We start from the raw sequence: 25,924 nt of genomic DNA on the forward strand, positions 1-25,924 counted from the left end.
CCTCGCCGCAAAACCCCGCCTGGTTCTCTGTGGTGTCGCAGGAGGTCGCCGGGACTCATGGTTCGTCCCCGAGTCCCCCTTGGTCCTCTGCGAAGGCGGCTGTCTTATCGGAGGCCAAGCCAAAGGTTTTCCGACGCTGACTGCTTTCCTCCCCAGCCCTGGCGGCGCCGTGGGTGGAGGCCAGGACCTTCCGCCCGCTATGTAGGCGGCTGCCTCGCCGGAGGTAGAGTTGGGGCCTTTTTGGCGCCGTTCACTAGCCGCTCCGGCTCGGACCCCGCCCCTTTCTCCTGTAAAGCACGTGGTGGCGTAGGTCGACTCAGCGCCCCTGGGGGCCACTTTGGCGCTGATCGATGACACACAGGTGCACATGGCGGACTCCACAGCGCCGTCCTCACGTTGGGTTGTCGACTCGTCTCTGGACTTCCCTTCCTCTCTGGAGGTTTGTCATCTCCTTGTCTCCTTCCCCGGAGACTGGACGCCACGTTGTTGCCTTTTCCCCGGCGTCTTCCAGTGCAGGCTCTACACCGTCTCCGAGGCCACAGCCTCAGGACTCTCTCATCCGCACCTCGCTCTTGGTTGCCCCATATGCTTCTCCTCCTTCTCCGGAGACCCCTCAGGCCAGTCACTCGTCCATGGGTCTTCCATCATACAGGGACTTGCTGTTTCCTCCTCCAGCTGGGCTCTGTGATGGGCGGCTTAGTTAGCAGCCTTCGCCCACGGAAGAGTTGCTTTCTCCCCAGCGACGCCCTACGGATATGAGTGTAGCCTTTGTCCGGGCCATTTCTACGGCCACTGGCATTTCACGAATGAGCGCCCTGGTCACTCGAATCCCTACGGACCATTTGTGGAGGTTCTCCGCCAGGGCTCTGGTGGAGGGGAGCTGCTTCTTTCATTTGAAGCTTCGCTCCACAACTCTCTTCTGGGGGTGTCCTGCTACGGGAGATCTGGTGCCTCAGCCGCTCCTCCACCGCCATCGTCCTGCTCCGCACGATCCAGTCTGCCTTTCTTCCCACCCTTCTGCCCTGGGCCCTGTTCTGCAGACTGTTTCTCCTTCCTTGCCTTCCGTGTTGCTCCCTCCGTCACGTGAGACCCGGTGGTTGGACTCCTGTGGGCGTAACATCTTCACTTTCACTAGTGCTGCTTTGCGCTGGCTCAATACACTTTGTGTGTTGGCCAGGGCTCCTCCGGCCTATGGGATTCCGCGGAGTGCCTTCTGTCTCGCTCCTCTCATGGAGGTGTCTGGGCTGATCCACGGCACCATGTGCTGGATGGTCGGGAGCTAGCTGCATTTATTCTCCGTTCAACCTTGGAATTTTCTGATTCTCTTGGCCGCGCTATGGGGAGTTCTGTGGCTATCCGCCGCCATGCTTGGTTGCGGGATAGCATCTTTCGGAGAATGTTAGGGAGCGCCTTGTTGACCTGCCTTTTGATGGGATTCTTTTATTTAACACCCAGGCGGACTCCGCCTTTCAACGACTCCTTGCGGGGCTCCGCCCTCCTCCCTCTCCGTAAGCTTTGGCTTGTTGGTCCTCAGGTGCTTTATGGGAGGTGTTTATCCCACCTTTCTCTTTGGACCTAGTGTTTCAGTTGGCCCGTCTGTGCGTTTGGTGTGGAATGCCTTCAGAGTCCTTAGGTGGGCCCCTCTGTACTGTTTGCTGTTAGAGCCCTTTAGCTTTGGTGTGTGTGTGTGTTTTTTGGGTGTTGGTGAAGCCGTATAGGTCCTCAGGTTAGACTATCTGTGTCTTTGGCTGATTGGTAAGCCGCCTGTGGTGCTACCCACAGGTCCTTTATGTTCTTGCCTCTGCTGCAGGGTTATTTCCCTAATGGATGTTCCCATATTTTGGGACGTGTCATACCCTAGGTGGGGTACTTGTAGTTATTGTATAGCTCTGTCCTAAGCTGGGCGGGTGTGCATACCTTCTCGGGTTCCTCGCCTTTCCTGGCATCACTGTATACAGTTTGATGCAGTCTTTTTTCTTCTGTCTTAGCGCAGCTTGTGCTGCTCCAGGTTTTGTCCTGCTCTGTATTCGATGGTGTTTCTATCCTTCGTCTACAGGGCTTGCCTGTTGTGCATTTTGTCCTTTGATCCTACGGGATATCTGCTTCTGTGCGTTTTGCCTTCCCTCTTCAGCCTCTGGATCGCCAGACCGGCTTTTTGTCATGCAGTCTACGGCGTCTGGGTGTGTTTTCACCTTGTTACCCAACGTTTCAGCCTGGTCCTCTGCCATATGTTCCAGGGGGGCTAGGATACTCCTGTTGTTCTCCTGTGTTCTGGTTGACGGCTGTAGGTCTGTACTACCTATTCTACTTTCTCTGCTGGCCGGTGCCACTTCTTTTCATGGGTCGGGTTGTGCCACTGGGACGGTCCTTCTCTGTGGCTTGTTCTGGGCTTGCCCCTGCCTTTGTCTTGCACTTGGCTTGCTCTGGGCACACTACTTCATGGTATTTACCAGTTTCTGGCTGCGCATGCCTGGTGGTTATGGCCCACCGCTGTGGGCCTTGGAGTGTACTCTTGTCCCTTGCTCTGCCGGAGCTTGCACGACTGGGTCTCCCTTCTAACGTCTGCGTTTCTCGGCTGTGGGGCCGTTCTGCCTTGTTCGCTGCCTCTGGCTGATGCCTGTTCCGCTGTCCCCTTCGCTGTGTTCTCCTGCGCGGGCTCTGCCTCTGTTTCCACCTCTGCCCCTTGGACATTGCGGGTGGTTCCTTTCTTCCTTTGGTACTCTCTTGGTGCCGTCGGTCCCTCTGGAGTTTCTGGCAGACGCCCTTTGCCCCTCAGGTAGGCTTGTGGTATCCTGGCCTTCCCTTCTCCTTGTTCTTCCTCATCTTAGCTTGGTGGAGGCTGGGCCGTCCTCCCTGTCCTTAAGCACCTCCCCCGTTGGGGCCCTGTGTTTTTCCAAGCTGGTGAGGTTCTCCTGCAGACCCTCCTCCTCTCTGGGTATGGCTAGGGTATCTATTCTACGTTAAGGAATCTGCGGCTAGTAGTCTCTATCAGATGTACAAGTTACTTGCCTTCGGTAACGATGCATCTGGTAGAGACGATTCTAGCTGCAGATCACGACCCCCCCTTCCTCCCCGTTCTGCGAGGGTCTTCAGTTTGGTCTTCTGCACTCACCTCCCTCTGGGTGGCTTTGTCTTTTGCGAGTGTCCTCTTTCACTTCTTCCCTGGCGGGATGCTTCTTTCTGTTTATTTGTTCCACCCCTTCCTTTCTGGTACTTGGACGGTAGGTTCACGTGTGACACTCCTTGATGGTGTTGTCTTAGGGTAATTTATCGTTACTCATCTGCTCTGGATTTGTTGCCCTTCACTGTTATAGATTGTGGTTGCAGACTTTGTCGTCTGTTAAGACATTTTTCACATGTTTTTCTGCCTCCGGGGCGGATATCACTTTCACTTTACAGGTTTGCTTCTCAGAAGCGGTGCTCTGCTCTTTCCTTTCCATGCCTTTCAGTGACACAGTGCCTGGCACTGTCCCTCATGGTGCTGTTCTTCACCATTCGCTTCTTCCCTTTCTGTTTCACTGCTTTTTTGCACACTGTTCCTATACTCTCCCAGTTTTGTTTGTGCTGGCTCTGCGTTGTGGCGCAGAAAAGTTCTCAGAAGAAAACTGACGTCAGCGCGCCGGGCTGGAACTTATGTGTCCTCGCTGACGTCACGTCTGCGGACAGCATCAGGGTGGAGTCGCGTGGTGCCGCCCCCCCCCCCCCTTTCCCCCCCCGGCGCAGTCGAAGGTGCTGTGGTAACATTTTTTCCGGATCCAGTCTCACGCCTGGGGATAGTTGTACATTAAGGAATCGGCGGCTAGAATCGTCTCTACCAGATACATTGTTACCGAAGGTAAGTAACTTTTTTTTCTTTCAGTAAAACCGAATATCAGTGGGAAATTCTGTGGCCACTTGTGTAAAATCTGCAGACTGCAACTGAGTGTGCTGTCACTTCATGCTTTAGTTATGTATTTATTAAAAGTGATAGTTTTTAGACACGATTTGAGAAACATTCCTTGCCCGCCCTAATGACAATGCTGTTAATAAATTTAGAGGCAAGTCGAGTGTCATGTATTCTATATGTGGCTAGATTTGTATTATATATGGAGCAAAAGTTTAGTTTATTAAATCAAACTAGTGTTTTTGTACAGCAGGCCTGCTGAACTCTCATATTTGAAGGTGCTTTCATGTGATAATGAAGAAAATGGCATCTCTGTGAATTAAAATATGTCCACGATTACATCATTTGAAACCGCTTATGGGTCCAGAGCATTACAATTAGGTGGTATATATTATTTCAATCATGAGACCTGCAGGCCTAGTAACATTTTTATGATTTTGAGGTCTGCTTAACAAATGTACGTATTACTTATGGTGGAATATATATAGATTATTCAATGCTTAACATGTATGTCACTGTTTAGTTTTCATATAAGTTACTTGATTAGATACTTGCAATTTATTTATCCATCAAAATATGTAAATATAACTACTATATCTACAATTGCTTCACTATTGAAATATTGAAAACATGTTTTTTAAATATACAAATTAGCTTAACGTACAGCTACCCTTAAGTCTGAGTTTATTAGATCCAACTTAAATATTTATATATTACCTTTATACGTGTATATCCTCTATGTACTTATGTATCTGTTTATTACTTTTCTCCTACTGTGAAAAAATATTTTTTAAACACTTCCTCTCCGTTGCACTGGTCTATGCTTCACCCTATCTCTCAATATATCGACCTCCACTCTGACTCATCCCAATCCTCATTCTACCACTATGATCTCCAAAATAACTTTCTCGACTCTTTTCTTCTTAGACTTTTCCCAAAAACTCATTTTACTACTACTATGATCTTTCTAATCCATTTCTGGAGCATCTTCCCTCCTCCATATCTCGTTTACCCTTCCCAAATCCCCTCTTACTACTATGATCTCCCCAAAAACACTTTCTAGACCAGGGGTCTCCAACCTTTTCGGTAATGAGAGCTGTTTATTCTCAATGAAAATTATCCCGAGCTATTGATATTATTAGTGTTGTAATAATGACCACACCAGACAAGATTATCTTGGTAGACACCCTATGCAAGATTAACAGCAGTGGTCACCTCAGTGCAGGGTTGCCAGCAATTACAACTTCAGTGCAGCAGACATGGTTGCCAGAAGCAATGTAAAAAATACTTTGTCAATTTAAAAGAATGCCTTTATATGGATAATACACAGCAGCAGCTGCAACCCCTGACACCAAGGTAATAATATCGGTAATAGGTTTCCTCCAGTGCCACATGATTTAGGACATCAATTTCAGCTTTAAATATATTTTAGAAATTCAACCATTTTTCTCCAAACAAGCATATCTGTCTGAAAATACATTTTCATCTCAGATGAACACTTTTCAATTTTAGTATACATATATTCATCCAAGCAAAAGACTCAAATGTAGTAAACTGGATTGCTCTCAGGAGAGCTTACAGGTACCTGGGGGGCTACCAGTAGCTTACAAGCTACTCGTTGAAGAAGCCTGTTCTATACTCTTCCATCCCTCCATTATCCTTTTCAATCCAGCTAACAGGCTCACATGTCCACTGCTAAATTTAAATCCCATTTCCCTATACTAATTTGCCACTAATCCTTCTTGGGTTCTAAAGTAGCATGCTCGTCGGGGTAGTAAGAGCTATATAAACAGTTACAAGTATAATATTCTCTGAAGTACCATTCACCTCCAGAAGCTGGCTAAAACGAAGATCCCACAGACGCCTATTCACAAAGGCATTGTGGATTAAATAAAGTAGGACTCTTTTAGTACTCTTTTAGTACTCTTCTACATACTCTTGCATGTCTCTGTAAATTAGCCTAAAAAAATCTCAAAGTGAAAAAAATGGGAATATTCAGAGGATATTCATATGCAATCAGTACAAATAGAAAGGACCAGGCTCAACCCATTCTGATGCATGTGCAAAACTCTATGAACTTTTACTAATGTGACACCTTTGTCTGCTTTCTTCCAGTGCAACCAATAATCCATAGCAAAGGGTTAATTTTACTGGTTATTGAATGCAGCATTAGAAGTAAAACATCTGCACAACAACACTTAACAGGACGTGTTACATGATTTCACTTACACAGCTGGATGTGTTTTACTACAGCACTATTGCTTCCCTAGTGATCTGTTCAGAGATCAAAGCATAATAACCACCCGTAAAGGAAAACAAGTAATATTTCAATCTAATGTCTGAAAGAATACCTTAAAACTGCAAATGGCAAATGTTTTTACAAGAATGTTTTTTAGTCCATGGCAGTCGGAGCGGTCTCCATTAGTGTGAAATGTTCATGAAACTCATCACACCGGATAGTTCACAGTAATTTAAGTATGCTCAATCCTCAAAAACTCTATTTCCCAACACTACTCAAATTACCATTGTCCAAACCAGAAACCTCTATGGAACTGTCATGTCTGGTCATTAATCAGAAGTACTCGACCAAAATAAATTGAGCTGCAAACACCACTAAACATCGAAGAAATGAAAAGCATTTTCACTATAAACAAACGTGATGAGTTGCATTGTTGCTTTTGCCGTTAAACATCAGCACACCAGCACTTTAAGTCAGTGTCTGTTAAAAGGAAAATTGCACAGATGGGCACAATCCTGTTGCAAGCCATTTCATGTGATACAGTTCAAATAATCAGCAGTCTTAAACTAACTCCCCCCTAGTTACCAGAAACCTCCAAACTGTATAGGACCTATACCTCTGGTCACACCTCAGAGGATGTGTAGTCCCCACATCAATGAAATAATTCATGGACGTGCACCAAATGCGATGCAGAAGACTAATTACATTTATTGCTATCATATCTCCTGTTAAAGGTAGTGACCACCCATTTAAAGGCCTGCCTTGAATCCATAAAACTCTGGACAAACCAGCCTAGGACTTTGATGTAGCAATGTTGAAAGTAAAAAATACACAACTTCAGAACGACATGACAGATGGTCTTCATTGTTGCACCTGTCAACTTAGGTGCTTTTGTGCATCAGATCACATCTTAATGCAATGTTTCTTCCTTCTTCCTAATTCGCTCAGGTTTACCAGCGCAGATAACTGAAAACAGTTACCAGGCTTAACCCATCCTTATGCACGTGCACAATCTCTTCACCGCAAACCCTTGGACTTTGTGGTAGGGCTCCACAAACGTGCTTATTCCAGTCAGCGTTTGCAGCTGATTCCCATAGAAACGCTGACCACTTCATTTCACATTTAAGCAAATTAACTGCCAAGTGATTACTTACCCACGTTTCCACCGCATCAAACATAAATGCTGCTGGATGCTTTAAAGCACATTTAGGAACTGCTCCAATGCGACTTTTTGCAACTTTGACAATCTTCCCCATACCCATCAAGGGAAAAGCCCAAAATCTTTTCTGAGACGTATACAATTCACAATCTCAAAAAAATCTGGAGTTTGGTATAAGTAACGCACTTATGCCAATATGTGATAAGAATATTTAGTTTACATTCTAGCTCCATGGTCTGCCACAGCATCTCTCATAATCAAGCACTACAATGGATGTTGGCTTTGAAAATATATAAATGAATAGCATTGTTATTCACAAAGCCAATAGGTTACACTTTCCTAATGCGAGACCTATTGGCTATGACAATGCTTGTTGATAGCAAGCAAGGACAGTGCTGTTGTGGTGCTGAGTGATTCTTTTGTGGTGCTGAGTGATGATTTGGTTGGGTTGAGTGATGATGTGGTGTCCTAGAGTGATGTGGTGGTGTCCTAGAGTGATGTGGTGGTGTCCCAGAGTGATGTGGTGGTGTCCCAGAGTGATGTGGTGGTGTCCCAGAGTGATGTGGTGGTGTCCCAGAGTGATGTGGTGGTGTCCCAGAGTGATGTGGTGGTGTCCCAGAGTGATGTGGTGGTGTCCCAGAGTGATGTGGTGGTGTCCCAGAGTGATGTGGTGGTGCCCCAGAGTGATGTGGTGGTGCCCCAGAGTGATGTGGTGGTGCCCCAGAGTGATGTGGTGGTGCCCCAGAGTGATGTGGTGGTGCCCCAGAGTGATGTGGTGGTGCCCCAGCGTGATGTGGTGGTGCCCCAGCGTGATGTGGTGGTGCCCCAGCGTGATGTGGTGGTGCCCCAGCGTGATGTGGTGGTGCCCCAGCGTGATGTGGTGGTGCCCCAGCGTGATGTGGTGGTGCCCCAGCGTGATGTGGTGGTGCCCCAGCGTGATGTGGTGGTGCCCCTGCGTGATGTGAGCAGATTGTGTGTTGAGCTGCAGGGAATGGTCGATTGCTTGTAAGCCTCTTAGCCAAACAAGTTAATTGTAAAAAAAAAAAAAAAAAAAAAAAAAAGCCCGGGAGTGAGCGAGCGAGTGCGTGCGTGTGGGAGGGGAAGCCTTTTAAATGTGTGTAGTTATGAGCTGTGTGTGCGTTAGGTGGGAGCAGCGGAGGAGGGACAAGAGGCTGTGGAGCAGGGGAAGATTGTGTGTTGAGCTGCAGGGATGGGGGTCTGTGAGGTGTGGCGAAGTGGTGTGAGCTGTGTGTAAGGGGGTCGGTGAGGTGTGGCGAAGTGGTGTGAGCTGTGTGCGCGTTAGGGGGAGCAGCAGAGGAGGGACGAGAGGCTGTGGAGCAGAGGCAGATTGTGTGTTGAGCTGCAGGGAAGGGGGTCTGTGAGGTGTGGTGAAGTGGTGTGAGCTGTGTGTGCGTTAGGGGGGAGCACCGGAGGAGAGGCTAGAGGCTGTATAGCAGGGGCAGATTGTGTGTTGAGCTGCAGGGAAGGGTCAAAAGTATGTGTGTAAGCCTCTTAGCCAAACAAGTTAATTGTAAAAAATAAAATAAATAAAAAAGCCAGTGCGTGCGGGACGGGAAGCTTTTTAAATCTGTAGTTGAGATGCGTGTGACTGGTAATAATGACCACGCCAACTGGAACTTCCAACACAATGACATTAGTGAACACGACGCCCAAACTGACTTGCTTGATGCTGTTCGCTTCCAGCAGCTCATAGGTCTGTAACCCTTCTCCCGACCTCTCCTTAGGTGAAACACTTCTGAAAACAAGCTCTCGCCATTGCTGTGGGGGGGGGGGGGGGGGGGTGTAATAGACTTTGGTAGACTTTTTTGAACTGCTTACTATAATCTCGCCTTTTCAATCTTTAACGGGAAGGAAAAAAGGCGAGACCTAAAAACCATTGTGTGATTGAACGAACCACTCCCACGGACATGTGTACCTCTCATTTAGAAAGTGACTGCTTCACCTTGCTGTGTCACTTATGATAACACTGTATTGCTCCATTCCTGTTTTTGTGTTCAACATTTCAGATAATATTGCATTATGAAACTTGTTTTCATTTCATAGAAAGTTGAAAAGAATTATGCCTTTGAGATCCCAGATGTCCCAGCCAACTCTGAATACCTAGAAGTGCGATACTCGGTGAGTATGGACACAAATGTTCTTTAATTTCATTCCCTTTTCTTCTGTTTGACTCACTATACTTGTCACATTGATGCATAAGTTTGCAGTATGTCAGCAGTGTCTCTTTGGAAGTTTCTTGCTGTGGTTAAGTTTTGAATTTTCGTTGTCTGAATCCTATTTCACTCAGTTGTAAGACACTTGAATAGATCTGAAGAAATAAACATCTGTTACTGTGCATAACCGCATTTCACAGTTCTGCCGGTGAACAGTTCTTTACTACATAAACATCTGTTACTGTGCATAACCGCATTTCACTGTTCTGCCGGTGAACAGTTCTTTACTAAAAATCTGCCTGCATCTTATTTTAAGCTGTTGCGTCCCACTCTGAAAACAACCATTGATCCAAAGGCACCCTTGACATAAAGTATCTCAAGCATTTTCTCATTTTTTAATAAATGCCATGAGGAAGTAATGAGAGCATTTTGTCGAGTTGTCTATTGAGGTTACAGTTGGTGTGAGATTGCATTAAGTGGTATAGCTAGCTTATCCAATATTGGGGTATCTTTCATAGATTCACATTCCTGAATCCTTGCCCGTCGTAGAGATGGAAGTTCTACTGTACCATAATCGAGCAGTATTAAAAAAATTCCATAGGCTAAAATGGCCCTGAGCCATGTTTTATATAGCCTATCTATATCCTTTTTAAAAAAGGACTAAATGTTGAATGCAGCCAATCTGCTTCTAGCACCCTCTAGAACCTTCCTAGCAGAGACCGTTTCCCTCAGATCTTGACCACACATCGTGTGTGAAGGGAGTCTCCCTGAGTTCTACTGTTTTCTTCTGCCTTCTAGGATTTTTTCCTAAAGTTTTTTCATCATGTCTGATAAGAAAGGACTCTTCCATGCCTGCAAGACCTGTGGTAAGACAAGGGTCAATGTTGATTGTTACAAGGACTGAATTTATTGCCTCCACCCAGCCCATGAGGTAAAGCAGTGCAAACTTTGTTGCCCTTTCTCTTCAAAAACACTAAGATAGGGGAGGCTGCCTTTATGGCTACAGTCCACTAAGCACCGGAAGTCATCTGAAAAGGACAGTGAGGGTTCGTCCAAGCCTTACAAAAGAGCCAGATCTCACGAGAAAGACTCCGGAGAGGGCAGGAAACACCTCAAACACTCCAGAGAGCATGAGAGATATTCTATAGTCTCCTCTGAACCTTCATCTTCAGTCTCCTCGACTCCATTGGGGAAAGACCAGAAGCCACCATAGAGCCTCCTCGTCAGATCCGGGGAAATTGAGAACTGAAAAATCCCATTGACGATGCCACCGTCGACGACAGTCACTAGATCAACAAGTTACACTGTTAAGTCATCAGTCACGTCTACTGCAGGTTTGACTACATCGTCCATCTCCGGGCCCATACTGTCAACGAGAGCATTGTTTTTTTTTTTAATTTTTGGGGAACCTTTATTATTACTTCAAGCAATTACAAGCATGGGCCTACAACCACGCCGGCCGCTAGTCAAATCGTAAGTACAGCAAGCAATGTGGAAAATCATAGCAGTTCGAAACCGGGGTCTGTCAAATGTCCAGGATGTGGCTCGTATTCAAGCGCATTGGCCAAGATTCAGGATTATGAAGGTTCATTTTACAATAAAGAAAAACGAAGAATAAATGCCATACGATCATACATGGTCCTACAATAACAAGCATAAATCAGGAACTCAGCCAGTAGTACAAATACAATTGAAGTATTGGGGGTAAGGTACACGAGTCAGACTAAATGTAGGCACCCACCCGTTCCGTATCAAAGCTGAACCCCACCCCTCAAAACAAAACGTACTGCAGGAAACCTGAGGAACGACGACATTAAAAAGGAGGAAAGACTAAAGGGCCATAGAAACAAATAACGGACAAATTAACAAACCCCATCCCCCTACCCCCCACCCTGCACCCCTGCAGAAGGCCACGGCCTACCCCCCCCCAGCAGCGTGCCTGTCGCCCTAATGGAGACCCGAAATATAGAAAGAGGGATAAGAAGAAGAGAAGAAAAAAGTGGAGGAGGGCCCTCGATCTTGCCACCCGGCCCCTCCCCCCACCCCTGCGCCCAGTAACCATCCTAAAAGCAAGATCAGAATATTCATGGAAAACAATCACCGATTGCGCCAGCAGTATAATCCCCACCAAATGTCCCCCAATCACAGTCTGCCATCAAAAAGTCCACCGGATTCTAGACAATATCACCCCTGGCCTTGTCTATCAATAGTACCAACATACGTCCATTCATCAATCGGCACACAGAGCGGCGTGGAGGGTCCAAGTGATCTGGGAGGACCAGGCCGTGCCATCGCTCCATAGGACTCCAGCAACCAGAACCCAGCCGAACATGTGTGGCGGAAGTCTGTCCGAGTCGGTATCGACCCCAAGAACATCCTCCAGTCCGAACACAGTCTCACCATCCAAGGAGAGAAAGTCGCACAATCCGGCAAGCGCCGAGGCGTCGCTGGGGCAGCCCAAGAAATAGATCGACGTTGTTTCCCCAGCCGCCAATTAGACATGGGCCCCGACGAGACACTCGCTTGTACAACAGATCTGTCCAAGGCGATCACAGGAGCCGGGTCCTCCAGCGTCTCCATGAACCCAGGCGTAGCTGGAGCACTCTTCACGGATACAGAGGCAGGCACGTCGGCACTTCCTTGATCGAACTGTACCTGTGTGGAACGGCAGGACAACAATGGCGGCCAACCTTCGTCCCAGGTCCCGGGCATTACAGAGCAGGGTATCATGCAAGGTCGTTGGAGCAGCCAATATATCTTTGGACGTGGGCTCCTTCTCGTGCCGCCAGTCCCCTGATCTCGCCTGCACGGCAGCTTTTCGATCCAGACATGGTCTGCGCAGGAGGGTGCCTGCCGCCATCTTAGCTGATCCGGCCTCGTACTTCTTCACCGCACCTCAGGGACCGGGCCCCAAACCAGGGCGCAACAGGATTAACAGCGTGGACCCAGAAAGTCAAGGCAGGTTTCCCAGAGGAGAGTCACCAAAGGGCTAAACAAAATCTCTGCCGCTCCCCGGGAGCCGCCCGCCGATTCTGGGGGTAGTCCTTGGTTATGCCCGGACACAAAACTGGGAAGGGGGGCCAAATATCATGCACTCTCCTCGGCCCTGCCTTGCCACGCATCCCCACGAGGCTCTCCGCTAAGTGGACTGGGTCGTCACTGTCGCCTCCGGTCCATCAATTCTCCGGCGCCCTCTGGCCGACTCTTCACCCCCACCAGTGGCCGCTGTTGTCGCAGTCGCGGCCGGCTGCTCCTCCTACTAGACACCCCGGTTCCAGCCCCGCAAGGGCCGCAAAACAGTCAGGGACATTTCTCCGGGACTGCCGCACGTAGAAGCCTCAGGAGCAAACGGTAAGTGAAAGTTTCCCTTCGCCTACTTAAATATGCCGTTACGGCTCAGGATAATTGCCAGGATGTATGCGCAGGGTGAGAGGGCTCACGGAGCCGAGCGTCTATGCGGCCATCTCAGTTGTTGGCTAGGCTCCTCCCTCAACGAGAGCATTGTTGACTCCATCATAGTCTATGTCCACCCCATCTGTGCAGTTGACGAAGTCTTCATGGCAATGTTGACGAAGATACCGTCTACAACTATACCATCAACATCCCTACTGACACCGTCGACAACACCGTTGACTGACACTGTCGACTGCGACATCGCTGACTGCAGTTCTGAAGACACTGTCGACGCCAATGTGGATTGTAACTACACTGTCTGTGACCAGTATTCCATCGTCGGTGGCCAGGATTCCATTGACGTCACCATCGACTATAATTAAGGTGACGAAAAAATATTTTCATCCCGAAATGTCAGCATGCAGTATAGTATCCCATTTGCTTCCTTCGCACCTTTTGGACCTACAGGAATCAGAAGAAGAGGAGGAGGCTGATTGAGTATACTGAGTGACGCATAGTCCATCAGAGCTGCATGTTAGTGCTAGGAAGATGACTATGAAGATGAACAGTACCATCAACCATATCTGGCACCGCCACATCATTATCAACACTTTGGCTAAACTCCCGAATCTCGCCCTAGAGAGATGTTGCATCTTCCGCCCCTCCTTGATTCCAGGACCTCAGGCAATGCTCGCAGACTACAAACAAAGATTTCCATCTCAAAATGTTAACCAAGAGCCGTCACCGGTTCAACCACAGTCCTTTTAAACACCAGTTTAGTCAGTGACACCTACAGTACCACGCCCTCCTATACAGGAGCATGATCAGTCGCCCCTTCCTCCACAGACGAGGAGAGAAGAAGGTGAAATTTCAGACCCTTTGCCTCTCCTCTGTCACAACATCCAGCGGATTCCCCACCAGAAGAGATGGGTTTCCACAACTTAATGGGGAGGGCTTCTAATAGATTCCCTCTCCGCATGACTGTTAAACATACGGACTGCTTTCTGTATGATTTTAAAGAGAAAGCTTGGAAATCCATGCGAAAAATACCAATCTTAGACTACATCTGGCAAGAGGGACTAAAGATATGAAGGCCCTGGCCATGATACCCGCATAATGAATAAGTGCGGGACCCCAGAAGATTTGGCGTCCTGCCTGACAGGCCACCCTAAATCAGATTCTGTTATTTCTCAGGCGGCACAAAGGAGATCAAAGAACCCAGCCACCCTAATCTCAATCCCTCCGGATAAAGGAAGGCGTAAGCTGGACACCATGGGGAAGCGTTTCTCCCACTGTGGCTGCAACTACCATCAAGCTGGCCAACAGCTGCTATGATAGACAGATGTGGTCGGACATGTCCTCCTTTCTAGACTTCATTCCGGAGCAGGAAGCCAGAAAAATCGTCTTAGGAGAGCGGGCATCCTCTTAGACAATCTACTGCGCTATGGACATAAACAGTACAGGGTTTTGCCAGTTGGCAAGTGCAGTAGTCTTGAGGCACTATGGGTGGTTGAATGCCATCACCTTTAGACCGGAGGCTAAAGGTCATGAATATGGCGTTTGATGGGGACACTTTGTTTGGTAAACATATAAATGAGACGCTTATATCTATCAAACATGATACAGATACAGCAACATCTTGAGGCTCCCTCCAGTACAGGAAAATACAGTTCAGGGGAGCAAAAGGATGTGGTTTTGCCACCTAGAGGAAACTTCCAGAGGGCACAACAATATCCGTCACAATACAGGCAAGCCTATCAACCTGGTACCTACCGTCAACCTTCCACGACTGGTTTCTCTCGTCAAGGGGGCCGACGGAAAGCATCGACCCAAAGCAGAGATAACAGGAGGAAGCAATTATCTGAACAGGGTACCAGCTCCCCTCCCTTTCCCCTCTTGTGGGTGTAAAGATCTCTAGTTTCTTCCAGCAATGTGAGAGTATAACAACGGACCGGTGAGTGCTGGATCGGACTGCCTTCGGTCATACTCTGGAGTTCGTAGAGAAACCTCAAACTACTCCATCCAAGGGAGCTCCTCCTCGTCTTCAACTTTTGCACAAAGAAGCAAAAGTTATGCTCTCAAAAGCAGCTATCGAGGAAGTTCCAGTTCTGAGAAGAGGTCAAGATTTCTATTTCAGTTTTTCTAGATTATGAAGTCAGGGGAGCGGAGACTGATTTTTGGATCTCAAAGTTAAACTAGCTCCTGAGGAAGCAAACTTTCAGGATCGTAAGTCTGGCTGAGATCTTAAGATGTCTCAGCAAAAGAGACTTCATGACCTCCCTCGATTTGGAAGACTCATTCTTCCACATCCCTATGCATCGGAAGCATAAAATTCCTCAGATTCACGGTGGCTGATACCCACTACCAATTCAAAGTTCTTCCTTTCGGCCTCAAATCGGCACCCTGTTGGCATTTACAAAGTGCCTCGCGCCGGTGGCCACAGCCCTACACGTTGTCAAGATCACAAAGTATTCCCCTTCTTGGGCGAGTGGCTGCTAAAGGCACCAACTGCAAAGCAAGCAACCAGGACCACAAACGCCTGTCATCTGCTGTTCAGGAAGCTGGGATTGACAGTCAACATCACAAAGTCAAAACGTATTCCCAATCAAATAGTACCATGCCTGGGAGCCAGATTGGACACTATCAAATGCAAAGCATTCTTGTCGGAAGAACTGCAAACCAGTCTACGACAATTGGCTATGGCCATCTCAAAAGTCAGTTTCAGTAAAGAAGTACAAGTTGCTCCTAGGGATGTACTCAACAGTGATAGACCTGGTTCCCTTGGCCAGACTCAAAATACGACCTCTCCAGGAAGAATGGCAAAAGCAATGGCTTCAAATGTTGGGATCTTTTGAAGTTAGCATTCAGATTACTCCGGCCATGAAGATAGCAATGCAATGGTGGTACCACACCCCAAACCTTTCAAAAGGGCTGACTTTCCTGCAAAACATACCGGACAACATCCTGACAACGGATGCCTCCATGGAAGGCTAGGGAGGTAATTTGCAGGAACTTCAAATTCATGACAAATGGTCCAATTCTCAAAAACAAAGTCATATCAACGGGCTGGAGTTGAAGGCTATATTCCTCTCTTTACCGGCCTTCTGTACTGGTCAGTACGGACAACACAACCAGTATGTTCTACATAAACATACAGGGAGGTACCAAATGTCACGCTTTCTCTGGAAGCCCAAGAACTGTGGAGCTGGCCAACAGAGCACAGGATTTCTCTCGGGCCGAGCATATTCCAGGTTTACATAACATGCTAGCAGATGCTCTCAGCAGAGCTACAGACAATTGCCACAAATGGGAACTCGACCAATTCCAACTGGATGGAGTATTTTCACTATGGGGAAAGCCACCTCTGGACTGGTTTCCGCAGATCTGTTATGCCGAAGAGCCAGGTCTTGAAGGTCTTGCTGAAGGTGTTCCGGGAGGGGGCGCGTCTGATGTCTGCCGGTAGCTCGTCCAGGTCTTGGCTGCAATGTGAGAGAACGATCTTCTGCCTGCTCTGGCTCTGTGGATGCCCAGGGTTTTGGCCAGTGCGAGGTTGGAAGATCGGATGTTTCTTTTGGGCACGTGGAAGTTGCTTCTGTCATCGAGGTATTTGGGTCCGTTGTTTTGTAGGCGTGAGATTTTGAAAGTGATTCTTTTTTCCACGAGGAGCCAGTGGAGACTTAGTAGATGTTGGCTGATGTGTTCGTGTCGGGGGATGCCGAGGACGAGTCTGGCAGCAGTGTTCTGTATTGTCTGGAGTTTGCGGAGTAGGGACTTCTTGATGCCGGTGTAGAGTGCTTTTCCATAGTCCAGTCTGCTGGTGATGAGCTCGTGGGTGAATGTGCCTTGACTCAGGGGGATCCACTTGACGGTCTTGCGGAGGGTGTTGAAGCATCTTGAGGTGACTATGTTGACCTGTTGGTTCGTGGTGAGACTAGTACGATTCCGAGGTTCTTTATTTGGTCTGAGGAGGTAGGTTGGCTTCCAAGGTCGGTCTGCCACCAGGTGCTGTCCCATGCAGAAGAAGTGGTACCGAGTATGAAGACTTCTGATTTCTCGCGTTGAGCTTCAGGCAGCTGTTCGTCATCCAGGCTGCGACGTCTTGCATTCCTTTCTGGAAATTGAGTTTGGCAGTGGTGGGGTCTTTGGTGAGGGAGAGGATAAGCTGTATGTCATTGGTGTAGGATACGATGTTGAGGACGTGTTGTCGGACGATGGCTGCGAAGGGGGCCATGTAGATGTTGAAACGGGTGGGGCTCAGTGATGAACCCTGTGGGACTCCGCAGGTGATTTTCGTGGGGTCGGAGAGGAATAGTGGGGAGTCTGATCCGTTGGCTTCTTCTGGTGAGGAATGATCAGATCCAGTCCTGGGCTGTTCCTTGTATGCCTACATCATGCATTCTGGCGACCAGTGTGCGGTGGGAGACCGTGTCGAAGGCTGCTGGTCGAGTAGGATGAGGGCTGGGGAGTGGCCTTGGTCCAGGAGGGTGCGGATGTCGTCTGTGGCTGCGAGTTTTTGCTGTGGTTGCTTCGGAATCCGGATTGGGATGGGTTGAGGACGGCGTTCTCTTCAGTGAATTGTGTCAGTTTCCTGTTGACTGTTTTCTTAAAATCTGGTTTAGCTTTCGCTTCGGTTAAGGTGCATCTGACTTTCATTTCTCATTATAGAAGTGCTTCCAGTACCACTTCTCAATGTGCCTCAAGGCTGATTAAACAATTCATGAAGGGGCTGTTTCGTACTTTCCCTCCAGTGCGAGCACCTCCACCAGAGTGGAACCTCAACGTGGTCCTTGCACTACTCATGAAAAGACCCTTCAAACCCATTCATAAAGCTGAATTGAAATTCCTAACATAGAAAGTCACTCTTCTGCTGGCCCTCCTCTTAGCCAGAAGGGCAAGAGAAATCCAGGCGTTCACTATTTAGAAACCCTTCTTTTAATACTTAATGAGGACGTTGTGATTCTAAGGACTTCCTACAATTATTACTAAAGTGCCGTCACAAGTCCACCTCAATGAGCCAGTTACACCCCAGTCCTTTTTTTCGCAATCATCAGTGCCTGCATAGCAAGCACTACATACGCTAGATGTCAAAAGTTTCCTTAAGTTCTATCTTCAGAGAATGAAGGACATTCGAAAGACTGATCAATTATTTGTTGCCTGTGATCAAGGTAGAGAAGGGACTGCAATAATAAAAGCCACTATCGCAAGATGGATATCTGCTGCGATGCAGTTCTGTCATGTAAAAGCAAACCAATCTTTGTAAAGGACAGCAAAGGCTCAATCCACCAGGGCAATTGCTACGTCAGCGGCCCTGGAAAAGATCTGCCCTGCTGCAACCTGGAGGGCCACTCATACCTTCACGCAGCACTACTGCCTGGAATCCGCACAGGATACAGATTCAGAGATAGGCCATGTGGTGCTTCACCATCTCTTCCATTAAGGTAAAGCCCTTTCTAGCCATTGAAAAGAGCCTTTTGCTTTTATGGTGGTTTCAAATGCTGGCATGTACTGGAAGATTTAAAGCAGAACTAAGTAAGGTGTCCCTTTTAGTTACGCTGGTGTTTCTTTTTCCTTTCCTCTCGCTAATGCGAAGTATGTGGAAATGCTATTATATAATTGATGTTACCCATCTTTTTAGAGTATATTCCGCATATTGATGAACATAACATTACGCACAGGTATAGCCCTCAGGGGTATTTCATGTTACCTCAAATTTTTGGGGTTCATTGCGTAATAGAAGTCCCCCACCATACACAACAAACTAAAATTGGTTGTGACTGCTTGCTACTCTGATTCAGAGTTAAATAAAGCATGATGCCTAGGAAATAATCACCAACTAAAGGATAGAGATCAACAAATTATCCCTTCCTATCCTGATTTAATCACATGAAAAATCTGTGTCTTTTACCATCTAAATAAGAGAATAATAGGGCTGAAACGCCTCGACATTTGTTTTGAAGACACCATTGAAAAATTCAAGAATGCAAAAATTAAATTAGGAGTATAAAAAATAGAGGTTGAAGTAATAAACATCCCAGGCTCCTGTGTTATTGAGTGATCTTCTTTTGAAGGAATGTGTTTTGTAAAACATTTTTTGAAGCATCCTTCTTTTGATAAATAGGGCTATGACACATAAAGGTCCAAAATATGTTCGTTTGTCAAAAATGTAAATAGTGTGTGTTAGAAATGGGATTTCTGGTTGGCTGAGGCTTGCGCCAAAGCCAGGCAGAAACCACCACTCTAGTCAGGGCAAGGGAGTTACACGCCAAAGATAACCCCTGCTCACCCCCTAGGTAGCATGGCACGAGCAGTAAGGCTTATCCCGGAGGCAATGTGTAAAGCATTTGCGCACGCACCCACTAGCCACAACATCCCAGGCCCCCCACTAAAGGAACTCCACACAAGGTTATGTCAAAAATAGCCTTTGTATTCTCAAAACACATCAGATTGTAATTACACCATATACATTATGCCAACTGGCACGGACAGTATTTACAAGGGATTATGTACACCTGACAGGGCCACATGGACCACTGTCAGCATCAGCACTTGGTAAAAATACATAACTTGGTCAAGGGGAACTAAATCATAAACATACAAGTAATAATAGGTCCTAGAACGTACAGCCAGTAAACACTGATAATCACTGCACTTGCAACAGTCTGTGCCATGAAATCCATCATGCACAGTATCCCACCAGTCTAACTACATTAGACCCTCACCACCTAAGTAAACCTTACACTACGGGCGTAAATCACACAGGGAAGTATAATCTCCCTAACATAAACCTAAACCGGTAAAACAACCCCCTATGCATAAATCATATCTAGACGGATCAAACAGGGTGTGCAAAACATACTATACACAGTACATTTCCGAACACCCAAAGCATTAGCACGTAAATCACATTTAGCACCTAAATCACAGTAAGGCCTGCGCCCTATAAATGTAACAACCCCCCTGGCCAACTGGCCATCTAGGAAGAGGTTCAAATGCCCTATGTCCACAGAGTCAGGGCTGCTGCCTAAGCAGCGAAAGTCCAGGTTGCGCCACTGCTCCAAGCCTAAACGTTGCAGCTGCCCACTACTTGCTGGGCAGTTGAGAACAATGCACTGGGGCCTAAACACTGCAGCTGGCACTAAGTGCTGCGCAGCTGGGGAAGGCCAAAGTAGGGGCGAAGGAGTGCGTCTCACTCCTGGGTGCACAAAGAACAAGTCCCTAAAAAGAAAAACCTAAACTGTGCAGCTGCCCACTACTTGCTGGGAATCAGAACTGCAACATGGGCTCTCACTGGCCCTTTGAGCAAACTGCGCTACAGGTTGGAGCCATCTAGGCTCTAGATATCAAATGTGCTCAGCGGTGGAGCCCTCTGGCTCTGAAAATAACTGCGCACCTTGGAGCCCTCTAGGCTCTATAAATAACTAATGTGCTCTACGGGGGAGCGGACCACTGTCATCCGGGGCCGCTCTGGGACAGGGCACCACTCCGGTGCCTGGGGGGACCCCCACGGGGCCCCTTCTCGTGACTTAGCCTCTCGCAAGAGCCTCCCTGGCTCTAAAAGAAGCCGCCGTAGGGCCGGCCCGCCACAGCGGGCCGTGGTGCTCATGTGGCCTCCCCCCCCCCCCCCCCCCCCCCCCCCCCCCCCTCCTGCCCCAGCAGTCTTAACTTACCGGCTCTCGGCGGGGGAAGGCTTCTGGCAGACACGGCGTGGGCAGGCACGTATGTGCCTCGCGCCCCCCCAGCTGCGGCGCTCCCTCTCCCCATGGGAGCCCCGCCTCCATGCGCCTGTCTTCACCCGGTCCCCCTTCTCGGGACCGGGACTTTTCAAATGGAGCCTACAAGACTCTGGGACTTCTCGTGGCCATTCGGGGGGCGGGGTATGCTCCCGTCCTCCCAACGCGGTACCAGCTTCCGGTTTGCGGCGTCACTTCCGTCCGTCCGGCGGCCCCGCCCATAGTCAGGTGGGCCGCTGACCAGTGATTTTCGGTAGAACCACGAGGGGTAGGCTCCCTCAGTGGTGAAAATAAAAGTAGAAGCGGGCTGGGCACCCGCTAAGGCTACTCTAAAACGGGGTGGCACCCTTAATAATAATAAAACGAAGACGCAGGGTGGGCACCTGCGCACTCGGGGGCATACAAATAAGCGGGGTGGCACCCATGCTGGCAGCAAAAGGGCAGGAGCGCTTCCCCGAGGGAAAACGACAGCGCTCTGCCCAGAAATCAAGATAAAGCGCCCATGAGGCGCTGGGGGCCCAGAAATCACCAAAGACCCCAGAAATGACCCCCACAGCAAGGAGGGTCCCAGCAACAAAGTCCTCATAGGGGAAGAGGGCAGGAGGGTCCCCAGAAAGAAGTCCTCCAGCAATCCAGGGGCTGGGCAGGGTCCAGGGAGGCAAGCCTTTGCCTGGGCCCCAGCAGCAAGCACGCCCCTGGTAGATTTGAGTTGGAAACAAGAACATTTTCATGGGGTCACAGCCCCTCATTTATACACAGAAATCCTTTGTTGTCAAAGGTTCAGGCAAGGGGCGAACTAGATGCAACTGGTTCTTGAGCACTTAGTTTTGCTCAGCCCCTCTGCCTATTCACAGGATTGGTCAGGGACATCAGACACACCACAGGGGGTGGAGTCAGCATTGTGGAGGGAAGGCCCAGCCCTATTCTGGTCCCAGGGGCACTCCTCGCTCCCATCAACATGCAGATCTCTCCATTCAGCACCGGGGCAGACCCATCCGGACTCCTGGAGCCAGGCACACCAACCAGCTCCCGCCAATCACAAGCCAGACAGTCAATTCACATTCACTGCACAGACACGCCAACTTCTAGAAGTGGCACTTCCACACTAGACACAATAAATCCACACACATCATCGCGCAGCATTTAATCACACGAGTCGGCACATACCAAACTCGACCCTGCACTCCCACACTTCAGGAACTACCATGGACACACATATCCCCCATGCATTCCTATGGGAGGGCAGGCCAATCTCACCACACGCACTCAGAGCGCACGCACTTTACACTGGGACACAGTGTCAAAGTGCGCAAAGACCAGAAATCACTAGAATTATGTAATATTACGTAATATTAAAAGGCAAAACGTTCAGGGGTGAACCTGTCAGAAGGGCCAAGCCCAACAGTGTGTGTATATATTTGTCTTTGTATTGGGTATATTTGTTGTGTGTGTATATGTATATATATATATATATATATATATATATATATATATATATATATATATATATATATATATATATATATATATATATATATATATATATATATGTTCTAAAAAGAACATTTTTATCTATGTTCACTTTTGAAAAAAATGGCTTTGGGTTGCCTTTGGTCTTAGATGGTAAGACCTAGATTTTTCATGTGATTAAATCCGGATAGGAAGGGATAATTTGTTGATCTATCCTTTAGTTGGTGTTCTTTCCTAGGCATCATTTACTTTATTGAACTTTGTATCTTACCCGGATGCCACAGGGTTAATTGTGTAATGAGGTGCTACTCTGATTCAGGCATGTTAATCTATGAAAGATACCCCAATACTGGATAAGAAAGTAAGTTACTTACCTGTGAATAGCGTTATCCAGTATTGGTATCTTTCATAGATTCACATGCAGCAACCCTGCTCCCTGTAGAGGCTATTTCTATATTATTCATTAAGATATTCGCTTCTCACTTTGTGCTGGGAAAATCCGAGGGAAACTGCCTCTGATGGGAAGTTTCTCGATGGTGCTAGCAGCTGATTGGCTGCATTCTACATTTAGTCCTTTTTTTAAAAAAAAGACATAGATTTGCTATATAAAACATGGCTCGGGCCATTATAGACTATGGCATTATTTAAATACTGCTTGATTATGGTACTGTGGAACTCACATCCCTAGGACAGGGAATGATTCAGGCATGTGAATCTATGAAAGATGCCAATGCTGGATAACCAGAGTGTGAAAAGTTGGCCTGATATATGATGTTTCCAATTCTGGAACCACCTTGTATCAGTCCAAACAATCCCTTATGGTGTCTGGTTGTAAGTCAACCTTATAGACAAGCTATCCTAGGGGTAGCATGGACTAAGCAGCCTTAAAGACTTAACTCAAGAGGTCGTGTTAAGCAAGCTGTTTTACCAATCACAATCCTGTAATATCAAATGAAAGGACACCACACAAGTTATATATTATAAAAATATATGTATTTATTACTAGAATAATCCTCTATACTCTTTATGAGTCTAGAGGCACAAGTGTTTAAACAAAAGCACAAGCACAGTTAAACATACAAATTTGCACAATTATGGTTAGGCCTAGGGCCTAGGGAATCGCTGGGACTAGCAATGCTGAAGTCGGGAAAAGCCTGCGGGATTCGGGTGCAGCGCTTAAAGCACAGGCATGCACCAATGTAAAGTCAATGGTGCGTAAAAGTTATAAAGTTACTGTTTAAGAATACTTCCGCTCAACCTAGGACGAAACTTAAGACACATACACTAGAGGTGTGTACCAGTGTGGGAACACCGGCGCTGCTGAGTTACCTCACCCACAGGAAGCGGGTGCACAGGTGCATAGTAGTGTCGGGTTTTGTCACGCAGGTTGCTGGTGCTTGGAGCTGAAGATGCTGCAGGCGTCGAGACGAGAAGTGTCCGGTGTGATCCAAGGGTGGATCACAGTTAAAGATGATCTGAAAGCACAGGGGACAGAGTCTGGGTCACTCAGCAGTGACCAGGGTGGAACCAGGCAATGCCGGGCGCTGACGGGTCGCTTCTCTCCGTTGCCACGTGGACTCTGAGGCACCGAGGATGTCCAGCAGTGGATCACGAGCTGTCCCACGCAGGCTCTCGCTGTCGGCGGTGTCTGCTTCCAGATTGGAGCAAACAACCCTTGGCAAGGGCAACCCACGCAGGATTCGAAGATGGCGTTAAACTCGGACCAGGAGGGTCAGAGCGGGTGCTCCATTTCAGGGGAGCGGGTGCAAGTCTGGAGCAACCAGATTCACAAGTCGAATTTCAAGGTTCGTCGGCACAGGGGCCACAAGCCGACGGGCAAGTGACCGGGCCAACGCGTTGAGCCAAAAGATGCAGAAGGGCCCCACGCCGCACTCGGTGAGAGGGGTGAGCTTCGGTGCAAGAGAGGCTCAGGGCTGGGGCTTCTCAAACCCCAATGTACAGCTTCGAGGGTCACTTGTGGGCTGCACGGTCAACGTCTTGTGGACTTTCCAAGATGGCGGGCCCCACGCTTCCGGTCGCCTCCACGGGTCTCAGCTCTGCTGTTAGAAGGCAGGCACACTTGGTCTTGTCGAACTCTGTCGCTCGAGTTCCGGCGGGAACTGCAACAAAGCAAGCGTCGAGGTGCTGGATGGTGCCTGTTTGCACAGAGTGGTCACTCCTTGACCACAAGGGAGATTCTTCAGTCTTCTACGTCGAGTAGGATGTCGAAGGGTCCAGAGTTTCGTTTCATAAGTTTGTCAGGATTATCTGAATGCTTGGGCATTGCTCCCACTCTTATACCAATCTGGTGGGCTGGATGCCCTGCTAGGTCCCTCCTATGGGTGGGACCCAGGAAGGGGGTAGATACACCCCTTTCCCTTTGTCCAGGATCGCGCTGGGACTGGGGCTAGTGAGCCCCAGAACCGGTTTGACCGGATTATGCAAGTGGAAGCCTTGTGCTCCCTAGGCAGTGTCTGGTTTCTTTCAAACCTCCCTGCTACAATCCACTATCTCCTGTCTGGGGTGGTGTGACACCTCCCCGTGACAGGAAACCCTTTGTCCAGGCCTCCTCTGCTGAGTTTCGGTCAGCAGCAGGAGGTCAGACTTGTGTCTGTAGCAGAAGCGTCCATTTCGTGATGCTGAGGCTCTTTTAAAATCAACCGCGTTTTAGTAAAGTAACATGTCGTCTACCTCTAGAGGGGTGGAATGCTACCCCCGTCGCCAGGACTGGCGAGGGGGTAGTATTCCAAATCGTATGACCCCTTACACGACATGTTTTGATAAAGTCAAACCAAAGTTAACATATAACCGCGAGTATTATAATGCACTTAATAGTATATGGTTTGGCATTATCCCGGAACAGCGAAGGGAATTGGTCCCGACAGCTGCAGACAGGCTCAGCTCATGCTAGAGCACCATCTCACATAAAACCACGAACTCTGCCTCCAAGATTGTTAAGGCCTGCCATAGGAGTGGCTTATAGGTTTATATGTGTCCAGTTAGGTTTAGATATAGGCATACTATATCTAAGCAAGGGGTGATTACACCACCTTGCCCCAGCTGAGTGATCAGCCAGTTGTGTCAATTTTGGATAGCCAGCCAGGGGTGGCAAAAGATATGCTGCAGCCCCTGGTAGGCCTTGGATGTATCTATGCCCTGGGCACCTATAGTGCACTGTACAGGGGCTGATAAGGTGACCCAAGCCAATTTAGTTATGCACCTAGGGTACGTGGAATCCATTTTACAGAGAGCAGATAGCCTGGGGCACTGATTAGCAGGGAACCAGGCCAACTATGTCGAAAACCAGCTAAACGCAAGGCAAAAAATCTGGGGTAACCATAGTCTGGTATCAACCTTCCTACACAGTTACAGGTAAGTAATTTATTTACTTAATCTCCGGTAACAACACAAGAAATCCTCTGTTCAAACTACTAAACCTGGATTACTAATTTAACAAATTAGGGATTATGCAGGATTTTTCTTCAGGAGAAAACGCATCTGAATTCAATTAAGAGAACATAATTATCTTGCAGATCATTTAATAGTTTTTCCGTTTGATAGCAATTTCTTTTCACTCCCAACATATTGTTTTCACACCAGGGAACGCATCTTGTGTATTTTGATAGGTCTGCTTTTCTTGAATGTATTCCAAGTCCTTGTGAGGCTTGCTACCCTGATCAGTGTGCCTCATGTGTCAGTGCACTGCACATTCAGCTGCATGAATGGCTGGAATGAGCAGAGGCGCTAAAGTGAGGCTAGGAAACTACGGCTCAATAGTTTGCTTGTGAAGGGAGTACCAGAATCCTTGCTGTGTCGAGTAATGGACTATCTTTAAGCATAAGGATCTTAAATTAGCTTAGAACGTATCGGTGTATT

The 25,924-nt window shown here is 47.9% G+C and overlaps 1 protein-coding gene across 1 annotated transcript in view; it reads left to right on the plus strand.

Annotated features, from left to right (window-relative positions):
• The window catches only part of POLA1 (DNA polymerase alpha 1, catalytic subunit), a 2,033,948-nt gene that overhangs the window by 259,378 nt on the left and 1,748,646 nt on the right, over positions 1-25,924 (plus strand). Inside the window, exon 13 of the mRNA XM_086934515.1 lies at positions 9,346-9,420. Coding sequence (XP_086790641.1) covers positions 9,346-9,420 — 75 coding nt within the window. The remainder of the gene's footprint in view (positions 1-9,345; positions 9,421-25,924) is intronic.

The sequence above is a fragment of the Lissotriton vulgaris genome, chromosome 8, assembly GCF_964263255.1.
Source record: "Lissotriton vulgaris chromosome 8, aLisVul1.2, whole genome shotgun sequence".
NCBI lineage: Eukaryota > Metazoa > Chordata > Amphibia > Caudata > Salamandridae > Lissotriton > Lissotriton vulgaris.